The 17,909-nt window shown below is 56.4% G+C and overlaps 8 protein-coding genes across 8 annotated transcripts; 4 read left to right on the forward strand and 4 right to left on the reverse strand.

The window, feature by feature from the left end:
• Positions 1–117: 117 nt before the first annotated feature.
• PHSY_004101 (hypothetical protein) lies at positions 118–2,331 on the forward strand (the record flags this gene model as incomplete). Its single annotated transcript, XM_012334718.1, has 1 exon — positions 118–2,331. The coding sequence occupies one exon, from the start codon at positions 118–120 to the stop codon at positions 2,329–2,331; it is 2,214 nt and encodes a 737-aa protein (XP_012190108.1).
• A 218-nt stretch (positions 2,332–2,549) lies between these two features.
• Positions 2,550–4,133, reverse strand: PHSY_004102 (acyl-CoA dehydrogenase; the record flags this gene model as incomplete). Its single annotated transcript, XM_012334719.1, has 1 exon — positions 2,550–4,133. One exon carries the CDS (start codon positions 4,131–4,133, stop codon positions 2,550–2,552), a length of 1,584 nt encoding a protein of 527 aa, XP_012190109.1.
• Positions 4,134–6,331: 2,198 nt separating this feature from the next.
• Positions 6,332–6,670, forward strand: PHSY_004103 (hypothetical protein; the record flags this gene model as incomplete). Its single annotated transcript, XM_012334720.1, has 1 exon — positions 6,332–6,670. The coding sequence occupies one exon, from the start codon at positions 6,332–6,334 to the stop codon at positions 6,668–6,670; it is 339 nt and encodes a 112-aa protein (XP_012190110.1).
• Positions 6,671–6,821: 151 nt separating this feature from the next.
• Positions 6,822–7,346, reverse strand: PHSY_004104 (DNA polymerase delta catalytic subunit; the record flags this gene model as incomplete). Its single annotated transcript, XM_012334721.1, has 1 exon — positions 6,822–7,346. One exon carries the CDS (start codon positions 7,344–7,346, stop codon positions 6,822–6,824), a length of 525 nt encoding a protein of 174 aa, XP_012190111.1.
• A 654-nt stretch (positions 7,347–8,000) lies between these two features.
• Positions 8,001–10,415, forward strand: PHSY_004105 (hypothetical protein; the record flags this gene model as incomplete). The annotated part of the gene is made up of 1 exon (XM_012334722.1): positions 8,001–10,415. One exon carries the CDS (start codon positions 8,001–8,003, stop codon positions 10,413–10,415), a length of 2,415 nt encoding a protein of 804 aa, XP_012190112.1.
• A 180-nt stretch (positions 10,416–10,595) lies between these two features.
• On the reverse strand, positions 10,596–14,597 carry PHSY_004106 (hypothetical protein; the record flags this gene model as incomplete). Its single annotated transcript, XM_012334723.1, has 1 exon — positions 10,596–14,597. The coding sequence occupies one exon, from the start codon at positions 14,595–14,597 to the stop codon at positions 10,596–10,598; it is 4,002 nt and encodes a 1,333-aa protein (XP_012190113.1).
• A 388-nt stretch (positions 14,598–14,985) lies between these two features.
• On the reverse strand, positions 14,986–15,882 carry PHSY_004107 (likely translation initiation factor subunit; the record flags this gene model as incomplete). The annotated part of the gene is made up of 1 exon (XM_012334724.1): positions 14,986–15,882. One exon carries the CDS (start codon positions 15,880–15,882, stop codon positions 14,986–14,988), a length of 897 nt encoding a protein of 298 aa, XP_012190114.1.
• A 465-nt stretch (positions 15,883–16,347) lies between these two features.
• Positions 16,348–17,790, forward strand: PHSY_004108 (Ankyrin repeat protein; the record flags this gene model as incomplete). Its single annotated transcript, XM_012334725.1, has 1 exon — positions 16,348–17,790. The coding sequence occupies one exon, from the start codon at positions 16,348–16,350 to the stop codon at positions 17,788–17,790; it is 1,443 nt and encodes a 480-aa protein (XP_012190115.1).
• Positions 17,791–17,909: the final 119 nt, after the last annotated feature.

Raw genomic sequence — 17,909 nt, forward strand, 5'->3', positions numbered from 1 at the left:
GCCTAAAATCCGAGCCATTCGGATCGGCGACCCGCCCGATCTCTGTATTCCAAGTGTTAGACCTTTACTACACAGCAGCCTCACTTTCTAATTCGGCTCTTCCGAAAATTTTGCGAAATGCATGAGCGATGCGTCCAAAATTTTCTTTTTTGCTGCAGCGTCACAGGTCAGACCCTCTTTTCGAGAAGAAGCTGTCAGACCCGTTCTTCCACAGTACTCTCTCGCTTCCCATCACCACCCTACACAGACATTTGCATGATGGGACGAAGATCGAAGAACAAGCAGGCCGCACCTCAGCCATTGCGCGAGGACCACTCGCTCGACAAGGTCAACAAGGGCAAACGCAAAGCACAGGAATCCAGCGTCCCCGCCAAGAAGCCAAAAATCGCCGCGACATCAACGACAAGTAAGGCTCGCACATCAGCACCGACATCTAGTGCAGCAGCAGCGGTGGCTAGGTCCAGTAAGGCTTCAGGGTCCAAGTTGAATGCCAATGGAAAGGGCAAGCCCCGCGTGGTGCAGGTCGAGGAGGCAAGCGACGATGATGAGGAGGATGAGGACGATTTCGACGAGGAAGAGCTAGTTGGCGAGGACGGTGAAGAAGAGGAGAGCGCTGATGAAGACGACGATGAGGCCATTGACGAGGAGGATGTAGAGGAAGAGGAAGAGGACGACCCATTGGAAGCACTCGGTCTGCCAAAGAATGGCAAGCTTACAGACAGGCAACGCAAGAAGGCACTGGCAGAAGCAGAACGTCTCGAAGAGCTGCTCAAGAGTCAGGGTCTTTCTCTCGATTCCGATGACGACGTGGGAGACGACGACGACGAAGTCGATCTTGAAGGCTCGGATGAAGAGCTCGAGGAAGGCTCAGAGCAAGAGGAGCTCGGCGATGAGTTTGACCTTGGCGACGAGGATCTCGAAGCAGAAGAAGGAGACGAGGTCGAGCTCGATGATGAGGATGAGGAAGAAGATGATGACGACGAGGACGAGGACGACGAAGAAGCAGGAGGAGCCGAGTTCATGCTGCCCACATTGGAAGAGCGCGAAGCCGAAAAGATGCGTGGCGCCGATCTCCAACTCGTCCACATGCGCATCCAGGAGGTCGTCACCGTGCTCTCCAACTTCAAAAAGCTCGCCGTCGACGGCCGATCTCGCTCCGAGTACATCGAGCAGCTCCTCGCCGACATTTGCACCTACTACGGCTACAACACCTTCCTCGCCGAGAAGCTGTTCGAGCTCTTCACCCCCGCCGAGGCCATCGAGTTTTTTGAGGCTAACGAGACTCCCCGACCCGTCACCATCCGAGCCAACACGCTGCGCACAAGGCGCAGAGACCTGGCACAAGCCCTCATCAACCGCGGTGTCAACCTCGAACCCATCGGAGCGTGGAGCAAAGTGGGCCTTCAGGTCTTCGAGTCGAGCGTGCCCATCGGTGCGACACCAGAGTACCTCGCTGGGCACTACATGCTTCAAGCCGCCTCGAGTTTCCTCCCCTGCATCGCCCTCGCACCGCAACCAAACGAGCGCGTCCTGGACATGGCTTCGGCACCCGGTGGCAAGTCCACCTACCTCTCGGCGCTCATGCAAAATACGGGTACCGTGTTCGCCAACGACTCGAACAAGAACCGCATCAAGTCGCTCGTCGCCAACATCCACCGTTTGGGCTGCAAGAACGTCGTCGTCTGCAACTACGACGGTCGCCAGTTCCCCAAGGTCATCGGCGGGTTCGATCGTGTGCTGCTCGACTCGCCTTGCTCCGGTACGGGTGTGATCCACAAGGATCAGTCGGTCAAAGTCAACAAGTCGGAACGCGATTTCGCCCTTTTGACGCATTTGCAGAAGCAACTGCTGCTGTGTGCCATCGATTCTGTCAACCCGCGATCCAGCACCGGCGGCTACGTCGTTTATTCGACCTGTTCCGTCATGGTGGAAGAGAACGAGGAGGTGGTGCAGTATGCGTTGCGCAAGAGGAGCAACGTCAAGATCGTCGACACGGGCATCCAATTCGGCAGAGACGGATTCAAGAGCTTCGGGAGGAGCAAGTTTGATGAGAGGATGGTGTATGCAAGGCGAATCTTCCCACACGTGCATAATCTGGACGGCTTCTTTGTTTGCAAGTTGAAGGTCAACCCGCCTTCCACCAACAACGGTGGCGCTGGGAAGAGTCAGAAGGACGAATCGAGCTCGGCGGGTATCGTCAATGATGAGGAGGATGACGAGGAGGCGCAGGAGCAAGACGGAGGTCTGGTGTTGTTGGATAACCCCGAAGATCAGAAGCTCATGCAGAAGTCGCTCAAGAAGGCACAGGCCAAAGGCAAAGGCCGTCGTTGATGTTTCGAGATCGGCTCTTCCGCTTCATCACATTGTTCTTACTGCACTCACACCAGTCTCACTCATCGTAATGCACATTCTCAGATCAGCTCTACCTTTCTTTCCTCTCACCTGAGCCGAACACACACACAGTCTCATCGTATCACACTTCACAAGCTGCAGTGCATAAGAAAAAGATCCTATTCTTCATCAAGACGAGCCATCCATCACCGTTGCGCTTACAAACGAGCGTTCTCAGGCATCATCCTGAGCGCCTGTCGGATACCCAAATCGGCGAGGACCTCCTCACTGCCACCCAGTACGGCGTCGAACTTATAGGTTCGGTGGAACATCTCGGTGAACTTGCCCATGCCGGTCTTTGTGAGACCACGGCCACCGAAGATCTGGACGGCGCCGTCGGCGACCTCGTGCGAGACACGCGTGGACCAGCTCTTGAGCAGACCGACCTGACCGGCGAGGAACTTGGACTGTTGGGCGTACGACATCTTGCACATCTGGTACGTGATGTTCTCCAACCAGTTCTGGGCTGCTTCGACGAGCGAGATCATCTGCGCCATCTTCTGACGGATGACGGGCTGGCTGGTGAGCGGCTTGCCGAACACCTTGCGCTGGTGGATCCAGAGCATGCACTCCTCGCACACGGCACGTGCAGCACGGATGGTGGAGCAGCACATGACCCATCGCTCGTGGTTGAAGTTGGAGAGGATGTAGTAGATACCCATGCCGTCCTCGCCGATGAGGTACTTCTTGGGCACCTTGACGTTGTCAAAGGTGACGTAGGCAGTACCTGCGGTGGTCGAGTACGAGGTCTTGATCTGCTTGGTCTCGATGTTACCGCACGAGCGGGGGATGCAGATCATGGCGAATCCTTGGTCCGTCTTGACAGCGGTCGAGAAGTAGTCGGCAAACGTGCCGTTGGTGATCCACTTCTTGGTGCCGTTGACAATGTAGTGCTCGCCGTCCTCCGAGAGAGTAGCGGTGGTGCGGAGACCCATGACGTCGGAACCGGCGAAAGCCTCCGAGATGGCAAGACAGATGAACTTGTCACCGGCGAGAACGGGCTCGACGATCTCCTTCTTGAGCTCGTCCGTACCGAAGTTCATGACGGGAGGAAGACCGATGACCATGCCTCCGTTGAGACCGTCACCGAAACCACGCGCACCGCATCGGACCAGCTCCTGTGTGAGGATGAGCTCGTGGAAGTAGTCGAACTCCTCGCCCTTGATGCCGGCGAAGAGCTTGCGGCCGTGAAGGTGCTTTCCGGGACCCATTCGCATGGCGTTGATGCCGTTTTGACCCATCATCTTGACGAGCTCGACGTCGGGACGCTTGCCGCTGTCCTCGCAACGCTGGGCGACCTCGACGACGTGCTCGTCGACAAACTTGCGCCACTCGCGCTGGAGGTGACGGTGCGAGTCGTTGTAGTAGGGCGAGTGGTAGGCGGTGGCGAGCCAGGTGGGTTCGCCGTAAGGGACACGCGAAGGGCTTCCAACTGGGTCGGGCTTGAGCTTGGACTCTTCGCCCTTGATGTTGCCGATGATGAGACGCTGGTACTGGGGCTTGGCGAGGATCTCGCGGCGGTGGAGACCGAAGAAGGTCTCGGTGGCATCCTGACCAGCTACCTCTTCATCGTGGAAGACGTTCTCGCCACCGGGATGGAGCTCGGCGAACTTGGAGACGTTGTAGATCTCGGCGTCGATGACGACCCAGAGATCGCCGGGCTTGTTGTGCTTGGCGACCTCATCACGGGTGTACTCCTTGCGCTGAGGCGTGGTGGAAGGCTGCTTGAGCTGTGCAGACATGTTGAGGTATGTGTGCGAATAGAAGGTGGTGGGAGGGAGGAGGGGATGGCGGGTTAGGGACAGAGGTTGAGGTAAGGAGGGAAGGAAGGAAGTCCCGACGAGGAGTTGCAAAGGGGGAAGATTGGCTTGGTGGCGGAGGCAGAGAGGGCAATTGAAGGGCTCTGATTGCAAAGCAGAAATGGCTGGCAACGGCGAGGCGAGGGAGGCATCGTGTGAAATGAACAGGCCTCTCCCTTTCTCTGCAATCAGCCGAGGCGCAGGCGGACACAAGCAAGCTGTCTGACTGTACGCGGGATGCGGGGTAGCAACAGCGTGCATGCATCTCTCTCTCACAAAGAAAAGCTTAGGCAGAGTCAACCGCTGTTTGGTATCTCTTGAGCTCGTGCACACTCTCACACAGGCACAAAGAACATATCGCGACATTTTGCTGGCAAACAGGCATCGCTGATGGACCAGCTTGCTCTTTCGCATCCTGACAGCAAGTGGCTCGCTTACAGCTGAGAAGCAGTTGCAGTATGGGCTTGAGCTCTCGGTCTTGCGAGGAGGAGGCTCGTTGAATTCCAGTGAGTGTCGAGAAAGCACCGCAGCTTTTCGGTCGGAGTACGGCAGTAGATTGGACCGGAAGTCGATTCAGAATCTCAGCCGGTTGGAGCGCGCTGCATGCGAGGGTCGGATTGCCTTTTTCTCTTCTTTTTTCTTGTCAAGGGTCGCACCGCTGTTGCAGGCCAAATTGTTAAAAAGTAAGTTCGCTGTCTCGCGCGCGCGAATGGGAGAGAGTCTATTTTGTAATCCGCACCGCTGCACTGCAGTTCACGTCTTTCACGCTCACCAAACAGGAGATTCGTTTGGCTGTCGTCGATCAGGAAGCAGGACCCTTCGCCGAAACCCTGGCGATTATAGAATCTTCCAGCTGAGCCCTTTCTCCCTTCCTTCTAACGCTTTGCCACCTTCTTTGAATGTGAGCTTTGCTAATACGGTCGACTTGGTCATACCCGGCAGTGTACGTGCCCGTGAGCAAGCTTGTTGGACTTTCGAGTCGGTAGACCTGGCGCGCGCGCGGAATGATGTCGTACCAACGCAGAGGCAAAAGCGGCGGCTATCAATGCGCGTGAAATGCACCAACATGCAAGCGACCCCGCCTCCGACTTACTTGACTCGTCCGAAATAATACGTGCCCCTGTTAGCGCTGTGTGAACATCACGACTCAATTCATACAGACCTTGCTTTGCGCAACTCGACCGTTTCATAGGCGCCTGCAAGCGCCGTTGATCACCTCAGATAATCGCAGATACTGTCATTGTCGCGACGACGACGACGACAACAACAACGTGGTGCTGTGCTGAAAGCTAGGCACAAAGCAAGACAGAGACAGCCGAGAGCCAAAGGGGCCTAGGGTCTTCGGTTGCACGCTTTGGCTCCGCTCCTCCATGACAGCGAGCGCTAATCTGGCGGAGTCGACACGACGAGACAAAGCAGAGGCCCTCTGCACCCTTGCTGCGGCTGCTTGCGGGGTAAGAGGCTGCGGCCCATGCAAAGCGCAGCTCCACGGCAGCCAACGCCATTCGAGCACATGTGCTGTCTAGCTTGACACTGCCGTCAAGCGAGATGCAACCCTTTTCCCCTTTCCTCCTCCCGCCTCGGCAGCACCCCGGACTTTCTCGACGCGAGGAGAACTGCTGCAGGTGCAATGGACGGTCTGGTTGGCATTTTCCCCGCATCTAGAGCCGCACCTTGCTGCTGCGTGTCGTGTGTGCCACAGTAGGCGCGAGCCGCTGCTCTTGGTCGTTACGACCGTGACCGCCATCTCAAGTCATGGCAGGAGATACAAGAAGATCGCCGATCTTCTCACATCGGGAGTGCTACCCCAATTAAGATTTAGTTTTTACATTGGTACGATGCATACGGTCTAACATAAAAACACGATGACGATATTTGCAGCTGTTACAATCGAAGCCGGCCCGGAACATGTTACAAGTTCGCCGTTACAAAACGGCTACCATGTTCGTTGACTTATCAAAGGACACTGTTGACAGTGATTCGTCGATGTCATCGCTATCTGGGAACTCCGCGGGAACCTTTAGCTCGACTCCAACTGATACGGCTGGAAATTGCCGCGGAATCGCTTGCAGCAACTGCGTTGCTGCGAAGAGGTGGTGCCTGCCAAGATCCGTGGCTTCCGGTGCAGAACGCGAGACGCCATGCTTTTTCGTGTCCAAAATTTAACCGACAATCCGACCATGCGGTCCGATCCGCATGATCCTCTAGCCTCGTTCCGTACTTGGGCAGCAGCGTCAAGCCGCTCTTTTCCGCGCTGGCTGCTGAAGACGCGGTGCGCGATCGAGCGCCTGTCGTCGATGCATGTCTTGCTGACGCATGGTGTGCATGTGGAAAATTTTCCGCAAATCTCTGCATTCCACGACAGAGTAAACATTCAGAATGCCGGCTGTCGCTTTCCGACAGGCTCTCCGAGCATCAGCGGCGACCAACATATCCAGTCGGGGCCAGATGGAAAGGCTCGACTGCAGTGGTACATGTAACCTAGCTCGGTCAACGGAGCTTTTAAGGCCCTCGCGACAATTTGGCGGCAATGAGACAAGCTGCACGGTTCGAGGAGGCCGTTATGCCTTAGCGTCATTCCGCGTGTGGTCGAGGACCGCACGCTTCCGTACCAGCGGATCAGCCACGCGGTCACGCATCCACGCGGATCTTGGCGACGTTCCGCACGCATCTTGTCTTCCTTCTTTGCTCGGTCCGCCTTTCTGAGGAGTCAGGTAGAATGGCTGGCAGCAGATGAGAATGTTCGTGTGATGGTCGGTACAGTTGTACCAAGGAACGAAAATGCTTGCTGAGCGAGACCAACAAGGGCAAGCTGCAGAAAACAGCGATGCGCAGGCGAGCATCGCGTCCAAGCAAAATTGTTCCGATGCGATTATGTTGAAAAGCAAATAATGAAAAAGCTTGGCACGTCAGACAGGGCAAGCGCCTGTTCGCTACTCGTGTGACCTTGTCATCATGTGTACACTTTCCCTTCGCTGCGTCACTGCCCTCGAAATGTTGGTGCAGCTTGTCCTCAGAGTCACTGCAACCTTCGACAATCTCTCGGTGATGAGCAAGCCGAACGCCCGGATCGGCGTCACATTCCGGAACTCGCGACAATAGACTCGACTGTGAGCGTCGGCTGCTCTTTGCAGCTCGCTTGCCTCGCCTTGGCATACTGTACAAGTTTCGACCTTGCTCACACGATACTGTCACCAATCTCTCTTCGCATGCACTTGCTGTCACATGCACAACACCACATGATGCGATGATTCAGGGTCTCTTCCATCGTTTGCTCCGCTTCCTGGCTGACTGAAAATGCGCCTCTCCGAAGCACACAGACTTCCCCTGCATCACATCGCAAGAGGTACAGTGGCCTCATCCCCACTTGACCTGATGGGAGGCTTCGTCTCGGGACTGAACACTCGCTATCTTCCGACTCGTTCGGAATAACCGACGAAGGCGTAGGCCAGCTCAAGATGAGAGGATGCGACGTGCTCACCGGTTGCAGTTTGGCGAACTGCAAACCGGCCTTTGCCTTCAATGTTGACCTCCTCTCAGCAACTCCGCTTCCTTCACCTGTTAGTCTCATACCTTCATCCCTGAGCTCGTGTGCCTAGAAAGAGCCATCAAACAGCCCTCTGACAACGTCTTTCGATCTCGAACACATAGCGACGCACTTCGCGACGTAAAGGCCATTTCGGTCAAGTCCTCACAGAGATTCACGTGTTCTGTCACTGCCAAGGCCGCTCACACTTTATCAAGACCACCTACCGACACCATCGTTTTGCGATCAACGACAACCGACCAGGACAAGGCCGGCTCTTCACCATGTCACGATATCTTCGGCCGTTGACCGAACCCTCCTCACACAAATACAGACAGTATCTTCCCCTCGCGACCAGCACACCAAGAGGAAGCGTCAGTAGCCAAGGTAGTCTATCCGACACACCGCCAGTATCTCCCACATCTGCGGGTCCTTTCCGAGGTCTGTCCAACAAAGCCGGGGTACGTCGAAGGTCTCTTTCATGGCACGTCAGGCTATTGGTCTTGCTGCTTGCTTTCGCCTATGCAGCGCACACTGCTGTCCAACACTTTTTCCGCACTTCACCAGAAGCCTCCGAAGAAGCTAGAACCAAAATGCTCGACCTCCTCAATCAGCAGCTCGCAACCTCCTCATATATCCAAAAGACATTCTCGAGCAATGCGCCTCAGAATGCAGCAACGTCAGTACACCGTCTCTTCCACGACAAATCACCAGGCGTCGCCTCGAGGGAAGTGCTCCCCATCCGTGCCTACGACGCGCTTAGCGACGAGTGTATCGAGCACTGGGTCGTACATCATCGCTGGGGTGCTGCCTGTCGTAGCACGGATCTCAGTGATGGGCTGAAGATCGACGCGGTTTGGGCCTGGGTGAATGGCAGCGATCCTGCGCAAGTGCTAGCCAGGAATGCGTACAAACCCTCGTCTCCGATCAATGTCGACGCTGCACATCGCTATACGGATCACAACGAGCTATTGTATTCGATGAGATCAGCATACAAGTCCTTTGGAGCAAATGCGATCCGCAAAATGCATGTCATGGCTTCTGCATATCCTCTGCCCGAGGATGCTGTGGATCAGCTAACATTGCGGGGCGAAGATGCACGAATCATGATTGGCCAGGTGCCGTATTGGCTAAATACGTCCGCCTCGCTTGTGTCAGATGACATGAAGATCCAAGTCCACCACGATGCGGCTTACTTTCGTCCGATGCAGCGCCTCAGCGATAACCTGCTCACATCGAAAGATGTCGATGCGTGGCGTTCAGAGACGCTCCCCAGTTTCAACAGCCTCGCCGTCGAATCGCAACTTTTCAACCTTCCCGACGCATCCTCGGATCAGCTCGTCTATCTAAACGACGATTTCTTCACAATGGTCTCCAATGAGGTATCGGACCTCACTTCTCCGCTCTTTGGTACCGTCGTCAAGAGCGACACGCGCCTCTTCTCCTTCTACCGTCCGTCGGAACATCCTTTCCAACGACTGTGGAATCCAGCTGGCGAAGAAGTCGGAATTAAGCGGGCAGCATGGATATTGGGGCAGAGATTCTCGATGCGTACCCTGCCTTACATTACACATCATCCTCGCAGCCTGTCTTTGCCTTTGCTTAAGGAGGCGGCGCAAACATTTCCCGATGCGTTTTCAAACACGACGCTAGCAAGATTCCGAGCGCAAAAGGAGGTTCCCGATTCGATCCAAGCCTTCTTCTTGGCCAGCTGGTACATAGTCGAACGACATCGAGAGGCTCTGTTATGGACATGGGTGGTCGCAAAATGGGGTGGAGAAGACGGTAGCCTCTCGAGCGATACGAAGCGAGCAATGTGGGAAGAGCTCAGCAAGGCATCAGGAGGAGATGCGGGGGACAAGATTGATGTTCGACGACCGATTCGTCAGTCCAGAGATGCTGATTCGGAATCCTTTGAACAGGCTGGTGTTCCTGCCCCCAAGAACACGCAATACTCGTTCTCGTCACAGGATGGTTATGCGCTCTCCTATCTCGACTGGACCTGGCCCTGGGAGCGCACTCGAAACGGATACCCTGACCTCAGCGGCGGCGAAAACGGAAGCAGCCGCGCGCATCCTAGATCGTGGTTTGCCTCTGCAGAGAGCACCTCGCGCAAAGTGTGCCACATTTCGCTTTCACAGTGTCTCTCACCAAGCATCGACAACGAGACGGCAGATGGATTGTTCAAACGGATCGCATTCGAACAGCCGCAATGTGGCGACTGCTTGGTCGCCGCTCTCCTCAACGCCTCTGGCCGCAAAGGAATCTCTGCCTTCCTTCCACCCGCCACCGCAACCATCCGTGTCGACCCCACCTTTTCCGAGGTGAACTCCAAGGCCCACCTTCCACTCACCTCCCATTGGCAGTCCACAGACTTTTCCCTCTCATCCATATTCCCCCTCGATCCCTCTGGATCATCACTCTCCCTCCGAACGTGGTGCACTCGCCTCATCCAACGATACTCGTACGTCCTCGGCTCTACGCCGTCCACGTTCTATAAGGTGGAATACGCTTCCCGCCTCCCGCATCAGCTCCAAGCCGTCGACGACACACTCACCACCGTCACCCCTACAACCTACGTCTGCCTCAACGACGACATCAAGGAGTCTGAATCGGGCACAGAGAAGCTCAACTCGATCATGCACGATTGGTTCGCCAGCCACTGGTCCGAAAGGATTCCTGGCGAGATTGATTTGTAGGAAAAGCAATGTAATTCTATCGCTCCATCATCCTTGATTTGCTTTCTCCACAGCGCCGCTTCTTTTGAACGCGCTCGACGAATCAATGACGCCGGTGCTGACCATATAGTCGATAGTGTCTGCTGAGATGTCCGCCTGCCTCTCGTGCTGTTCCTTCCTGACGCTGTAATTGCTACCGCATCACCTGCTCGCCATATCCAACGCCTTGAGCACGACCACGAGACCCAAATCCGCACTCGCGGTCTCATCCATCAACGTCGCATGAACCTCGGCCAACGCCTTGACACAAGCGACTTTTCCACCGGGACCCAACAGATACCCCGCCTGCGCAGGTGCATAGCTCACCACGATCTCCCTAGCCCGCTCCGCGGTCCTGCTCTTCTCCTCCGCCGATCGGGGTTTCTTCTCGTCGCTCGTGCCGACCTCCGAACCCCACCGCCTACCGTTCGGCCACATGGTCTCCGTCAACCCGCTGATCCACTTTGCAAAATTATCGACGTTCAAACTAGCAGCCGAGTTGTTAAACCCAGACACAATGGAAGTCGCGTACGTAGTGCGTACTACCTGCTCCAACACCCTCAGCATACCTCGACGCAACGTCCATCCGCCTTGCAGGTTGAACGCTTCGTCCGCAACGGCAAAAATCGACGATAGAATCATGTCGAGCTGTCTGGCTGTCAGTTCGGATTTGGCTCCAGCAGATGGAGACGCTTGAGGCGGTCGACGAGAAGGTGAGGTCGAGGGAGAGTTGGTTCGTGAGACAAAGGCCGAGGTTGTGCTGGAGGCTGATTCCATGTTGGGCGAGTGCGGGACGAAGCGCGTCTGGGATGCAGGATCTGGTGAGCGACCGATTGTCGTAGGAGCCTCCAAAGCAGGTCCAGATTGAGGTGGCGTCGCTCCATCGGTCGAAACATCGTTTCGCATCCCCGTCGTTGTCGACAGCGCTTGCATACCCGTCGCTCCCGTCTTTGCCGCTTGCTTCCCGACCATCCCTACGCCACTCACGATTCCCTTCCCGATCCCACCCAAAAACGCCCCGGGCCCACCCTTCCTCCTCAGATCTTCCGCCGTAGCCCCCGCCCTAGTCCTATCAAAGAACCTCTTCGCACCCGCAATACCCGCCAACTGAGCCCTACTACCCAGCAGCTCGGAAAGATACCCTTCCAGCAACCTACACACCTCCACGCTCCTCCTGCCCTTGACGACCGGCAAGCGCGGGAGAGGATTGCTCGAGCGCGGTTGACGTTGGATCTCGACGTCCATCTGTTCGAACTCATGCCAGCGTCGAACGAGGACAAAGCCATCCGGACTGTGCGTTGCATCGCTCGGATCGGATACGCCTTCGACGGAGATCATCACCTCAAAAGTGCGCACATCGACCGGTCGAGCAGACTCGGCATTGGCGCTAATGTCGGTGACGCTGACCACCGTGCTTGACGACGAAGAAGGTCGAGAGCTTTCTGTGCTGGTGCGAGGCTGCGATAGTTGTACAGTGGAAGAGCGATCGATGCTGCTCCTCTGGCTTGGGACGGCAGGCTGTGCGGAAGAAGAGCTACCAGGAACGACCATCTGATGCGCCTTGGGCGGCGCTGACGGCACACGAGGAGGCACCGACATAGGCCTCGACGGCCCGGTCGGCGGACCCATCACCGGAGCACCCGCTGCGCCAGGCGGGACGGACGGAGTTCGTGGCGGAGTCTGCGTCCCTGGCTGAAGCGAAGTGACGGTCGCAGCAGGAGCCGTTGCCTTCCTGCGCGGTTCGTAGCGGAACGCAGCCCTATCGGAATCCATGCTCGAGAAGCTTGGTCTGTTTTCCCGATCAAGAAAAGCTCGAAGCTGATTGGGTTCCGGCGATTCTGTTCGTGGCAGTGTCTCTGAAACTCTGCCTTTAGCCGGACTCGACTGAGCGCTCTGCGGCCGACTTTGATTGCTGACGAGGTACGCGTTGTGCAGCTGAACCAGCCTCGCAATGATGTTTTCTCTCAACGGTTCGACAACATCCATGTTTGCGCACCACTCCAGATTCGTGAGTACTTGCTGTGCACTCCTTCTGACCAAGATAGGGCGCTGGCCGTCGTGCGTGGCCGGCAGCGTGCTCGGCAGCTGCTCGAGGGCCTTGCTGAGGATGGTGCTCGCATCCGCGCGGAAAGTCTGCTCGTCGAGCGTAGCGAACTCCATGATGCTCGCAAGAGTGTTGAGCTGGGTATGGAGTCGAAGGAGCGACTCGCCCTCATTGGGTGCGCAGAAGCGGTTGCCGGGATGTTCGAGGAAGTTTTCAAACGCTTCGTAGGCAGGAGAGGTGCGATCCGACAGCAGATCATGCATAGCGGCCCATGAGACCTCTTCACCTTGGTTGTTCTCGTCGATGGAGAAGCTGTCACCGGAGGAGAGATCCAGAGCAGCAGCAACGGGCGCAGGCGCTACGATGGAGGTGGACGCATCCATTGACCTCCTTTCTGGCGTGTCTGGAATGTCAAATGCTTGCGGATCGGCGTGCTGCGATGGTGTCTTATCAGCTACGCGCATACTTTGACGGAGGACTTCTGGCAGCGGTGGCTCTTTTACGCCGCGTGGCATGTCGAGATGATACGCTGGGGCCGATTTGCCCGAATCACGATTCGGACCGACGTCAGTCCTCTGCGAACCTCTGCTGGAATTCGGGTCGTTCTGTTCCCTCTCGGACAGCAGCGCATAGCGGCGGCGCGGAGAAGCTTCTGCACTGTTGCTCCCGCTACGTGTCGACGACTCAGACGGCACCATGAGAAGGTTGCCGAACTCGTCGACCGTTCCACCCACCACATCCACTGCCCTCTCTGCTGCGTCGGCCAGGGCTCCGAGCGCACCAGTAGCGAATCCGCCTAGCGCCGAAAACGGACCCGAGCTATTTTGCTTCCTTGGTGGCGTGACTCGAGGACGAGGTGGCTGCGAAAGCCCAGCAGACCGCGGTGCCGACGCATTTGCGATGACTGGGTCAACCCTAGAAGTTTGCAGTGCTGGGCCGCGTGGCCTGGCAAGCTCCTCTGGCACCTGCGGACGAGGCACCGATGGCATTGCATTTTGTGATGAAGCATTGTAGTGTCGGACGGGTGTCGAAGTTGCTGGACTTACGTCGCGACTAGACGCAGCTGCGGTCGCAGGATTCGAATTGTCTGCTGCCGAGCGGGATCGCAAAGCTTCGGCTGCTTGCGTGTCGAGAGCAGCAGTGTCGAGACTCTTGAGGCGGTCCAGCTCATCAGGCGAGATGGTCTGCGCTTCGAGACTTGTTTCTGAAGCTGGCTCGGCCAACTCGACGATCTTTTGATTGATGAAGTCCGGATCGCCGATGGTTTGCACCACTTGCCAAGCCTGCTTGGCCACGACTTCGGTGAGAAGAAGCATGAGCACTGGGCTGGAACGCTCGGCGTGAGCCAAGTTGCGCGAGAGGAGCTTGCGAACGGCCTTACGAAGAGCATCGATGCGAGCAGCGTTGCTCGGCCATGTCGAGCGTACAGATGAAGAAGCAGCGGAAGCGTACTGAGTGGAAGCTCGGCGGCGGCGCAAAGATGAGAGCAAGACGCTTTGCACGGTGAGCAACATCTCTGCAGCGATGTTGGCGCTCTTGAGCTGGCGTGATCGGAGGTAGATGCTGGCGGCAGCGTGGGAGATGTTGGCCTCGGCAGAGACGAGAAAGTTGGGATGAGCGAAGGTGAGATTGTCGTACCAGCCCTGCACAAAGTCGCGCACCACGAAGCGGATCATTGTCTGGCTGCTGTCCCTGAGCGCTTCGGGCATGACGGTGAGCGTGTAAAGTTGGTCGGATTGCAAGAAGGGGTCGTCCTCTGATGTGGTGGTGGCAGGCTCGTCGTCCTTCTCGCTGTTGTCTGTGGATGAGCCTGTGTACGAAAGCAGGAAGCGGGCCGGATCGAAGGTGCTGAGGCCGCGTTTCCCATCCGCGCTGGGCAGCTCGAGCAAGGTTCGGACCCAGGGATTGCAGATCAAAAGCATAGCAACGACGACGACGAGCACTGCATTCCATATCCCAATGGTGAGGAGCGCAAGGCCCAGTCCGGCGGTGAGTGCGATCAAGGTGACGTTGGCATGGTTGACCTCTCCGGGCGATGTTGGAGCAGCAGGCGTCGGAGCATCAGAACCAGCAGGTGCAGAGGCCGCATCCGACTGCTCTGCCTGATCCGTTGGACTCATTGCGTCCTACGATGAGGCCGAGAGTGCTCGAGGTGATAGTGGACCGAGATCAAGCAGCTGCGTGGGCGGTCCGATGTGAGGACACATGCACGGTCAGCCAAAAAGATTCCGGAAGCCAGGGTTCAGTCACGCTTGCGGCCTCACTAAACGAGATCCTTCTCGCGTAGGCTATTTCCAGCGCCACTTTTCAGTCACCATGGAAAATAGGCCGAAGCGGATCGTCCGACGCTTTTGAACACGCAGCATGCTGCCTGAGGACAATAGCCTCGCTGTTTGTCGATCAATCACGGGCAAGGGAAGAAGTCTGGCAGCAAAGATTGTAAGGTGGATGATGTGATGGAATACTGATACAAACGACCATATGCTACGCACAGACGAGGCGACAAATCTAGTCGTCGCCTTCCGAGTCCTCGTCTCCCTCGACCTCGGCGTTTTCCTTTTCGACACGGGCCATGAGCTGCTCCAGCTCCTGGTCTTCCACCTCGGAGACGGTCTTGGGCTTCATCTTGATGTTGACATCACCACCGTTGGCACGGATGCTCTCGGTGATCTTCTCCAGCGCCTGCTCCATCAATGCAATACCGCCCACCTTGTCGGTCGAGTTGGTGATGACGACGTAGAGTGGTGGTGCCACGAGCTTGATCTTGATGGGGATCGCCTCGGTCGAGACAGCCTCGCCCGCACGCAACGCCTTCTTGACTGCGTCGATGCCTTCATACCCGAAGCAGGTGACCTCGACGTCGGCACGGATCTTGACGGGCTGCGGTGTCATTCGTCGTGCAATGTTGGCGTACAGCTCCTTGCGCACCTCGTCGTCCATCTGAATGCCCTCGAATGTCTTGTCCATGTCGAGGATGGCAAGCTTGAATGCATCAAAGGCGTGTCCGTACTTGTCGTGCAATGGGAACACGATAGAGTCGTACAATTCCTCCACCTCGCGACCGAGCTTGCCGGCAACGTGCGCCATGATGCTGTGCACCGCCTTGGACTTTGTGAACTGGTCTTCGCACTTGATCACATCCTCGGGCGAGACACGACGCTTAGACAAGTCGATGTAGCCCTTCTCCTTGTCGACACGCAGCACGACAACCACCTCGTTCCTGCCAACGCGGATCAGCTTCTGGATCGATCGGATACGACGTCTTGAAAGTTCGGAAAGCAAGATCATTCCCTCGGCGCCGTCGTACTCGAGAAGCTTGACGTATGCTCCCATCTCGGCGATCTGTTGCACCTGGCACATGACCACCTCGTCGACGTCCGGCAACTCCTTCTTGTAGAAACGCATGTTGGGCAGAGATGCTTGGTGTGAGGTCGAAAGTGTGCGTGACTTCGGCTCGAGTTACAATTCTGCGTCCTGCTGAGATCGTTACTTGTCGTCCACTGAAACTGCACTGCAGAGTGTTGATGGATGAAGCGTCGGCAAGCGAGTCGATGATAGGTGTACGAAGCAGGATAAAGGGAATCGTGAGATCAAGGTGAGATGCAAGTGCAGCCCTGCAAGCGGGTCGTTTTTCTGCACATCTTCTGAGCCTTCTGTGACTGTGTCCAAAGCTCAGCTTCACGTGATGGTTGCTATCCGCAAATTTCTTCCTACCGGCCGTTTCATGAGAGCCACGTTGTTAGAGTGTAGACTGCAGCAAGACTTTCTTCTTTTTTGCGTTCTGGAGGTGTGGAGGCTTCGGGGGAAAAAAAGTCAAGGCAGGCAGGCAGGCCCTGGAGAAACCTTGATTTTTTCGCCAAGTCGGATGCCATGCAAGAACAACACCTTCAGCACGGCTCTCTGCTTGTCCTCCTCCAACCTCGACGTGGGCTAGACTCGGTCTGCCGGCATTCATTCCGTATGACTGCGGACCGAGGAGATGCTAAAGGCTCAACTCTCCAGCTCCTCAGCAGCCGAGCCGTTCACCGACGGCCGGTCGGAATACAGCACCTGCCCAACGAAGTGCTTCAGACAATCCTCGTCTTCTCACACTCGTCCGCCTTACCCGTCACTTGTCGGCACTTTCGTCAAGCTTTTCACGATGCGGGAACGCTGGTCAAGGCGCAGTACATTCTGGGTAGATGGGAAGACCACTTGATCGGATTCATGAAGGGACATCCGTGCCGTGCCAAGCACAAAACCTGCAAAAGTCTGACCAACCGTCTCGCCGGACGAGAGCGGCACTCCGATCTCGCACGCTTGGAGATCACAGACTGCACCATCAGCCTGATCCAAATCAATCACCTTGACGTCATCAGCTTTGCGGCCGAGCTGGGGATTACCACAGCTGCCATCTTGACGCGCATCGTCGATGTAGTAGCGACGTCTTTGTCACTGTCTCTGGCGAGCTGCGTGCTGCCTCCACACGTACATTCGCCCGCAGGAACGGCGGAAGCGGTAACGAGCGGTGCAGCGACCGGCTCAAACCTGTCGGCTCCGCAACTACCAAAGAGGCTCTTTCGACGCATCGACCAGTCCAGCCATGAAACTCAATGGTCAAGTACGACAAACGAGACGCCGCAGCCTGCTTCCGATGATACTCGAGCCAAGAAGAGACGAAGACGACGCAAAGAGAATGCAACAGAGACGGAATCACAGCCAGAAAAAGCTGTAGACAAACCCAAGATCGGTCAAGCCTGGCTCTCGAGACTGCTCATCAGCTTGGCTAAAGAACCGGAACCGAATCCAACCCACCAAGATCAATCAGGCAAACGCAAGCACGTCGAGATTGCCTACAGTACCGACGAGGAGATCCAAGGCAGAATCGGGCCAGTCCCAAGCCCAGACGATGTTGAACTGATCTTCGGTCTGCTCATGCAGTACGGCGCGGATGCTTCTTCACACCAAGGCTATCCGCTCGCAATGGCAGTACATCGCCGAGCTTATTCTCTGGCACACCTCTTGCTTCTGTTCGGTGCGGATCCAAACTGCAAAGAAGGTTTGGCAGTGCAGATCGCCATCCGCAATGGATCGCGTGACATCCTTCATCTTCTCGTCACTGGACCGTGTCTCAATGTCGATGCTCTGGAAGCGCTTCCGCTGCCCGCCGCACGGCTCGAGCAGATTGGCTCGCGGCCCTTTAAGCTCGACCAGACCCACCTGCGACTCGCAATTCAGTGTCGCCAGTGGAACCTCGTCGACTACATCTGGCACGAGCAAAACATCTCTCCCGACATTTCCTGTCTACGCCTCATCGATAAGCTTCGTTCTTGATCTCGAAGGAATAGAGTTGGTCACCTTTCTCATCCGTGTTTGTGAGGATGTGTCTGCGGATCGTGCGAAACTGGCCAGCACGCTCCGCAACCTTCAATGTAGGAATCCTTGATACAATT

The sequence above is a fragment of the Pseudozyma hubeiensis genome (genome assembly GCF_000403515.1).
Source record: "Pseudozyma hubeiensis SY62 DNA, scaffold: PHS38, whole genome shotgun sequence".
In the NCBI taxonomy this organism is placed as follows: domain Eukaryota; kingdom Fungi; phylum Basidiomycota; class Ustilaginomycetes; order Ustilaginales; family Ustilaginaceae; genus Pseudozyma; species Pseudozyma hubeiensis.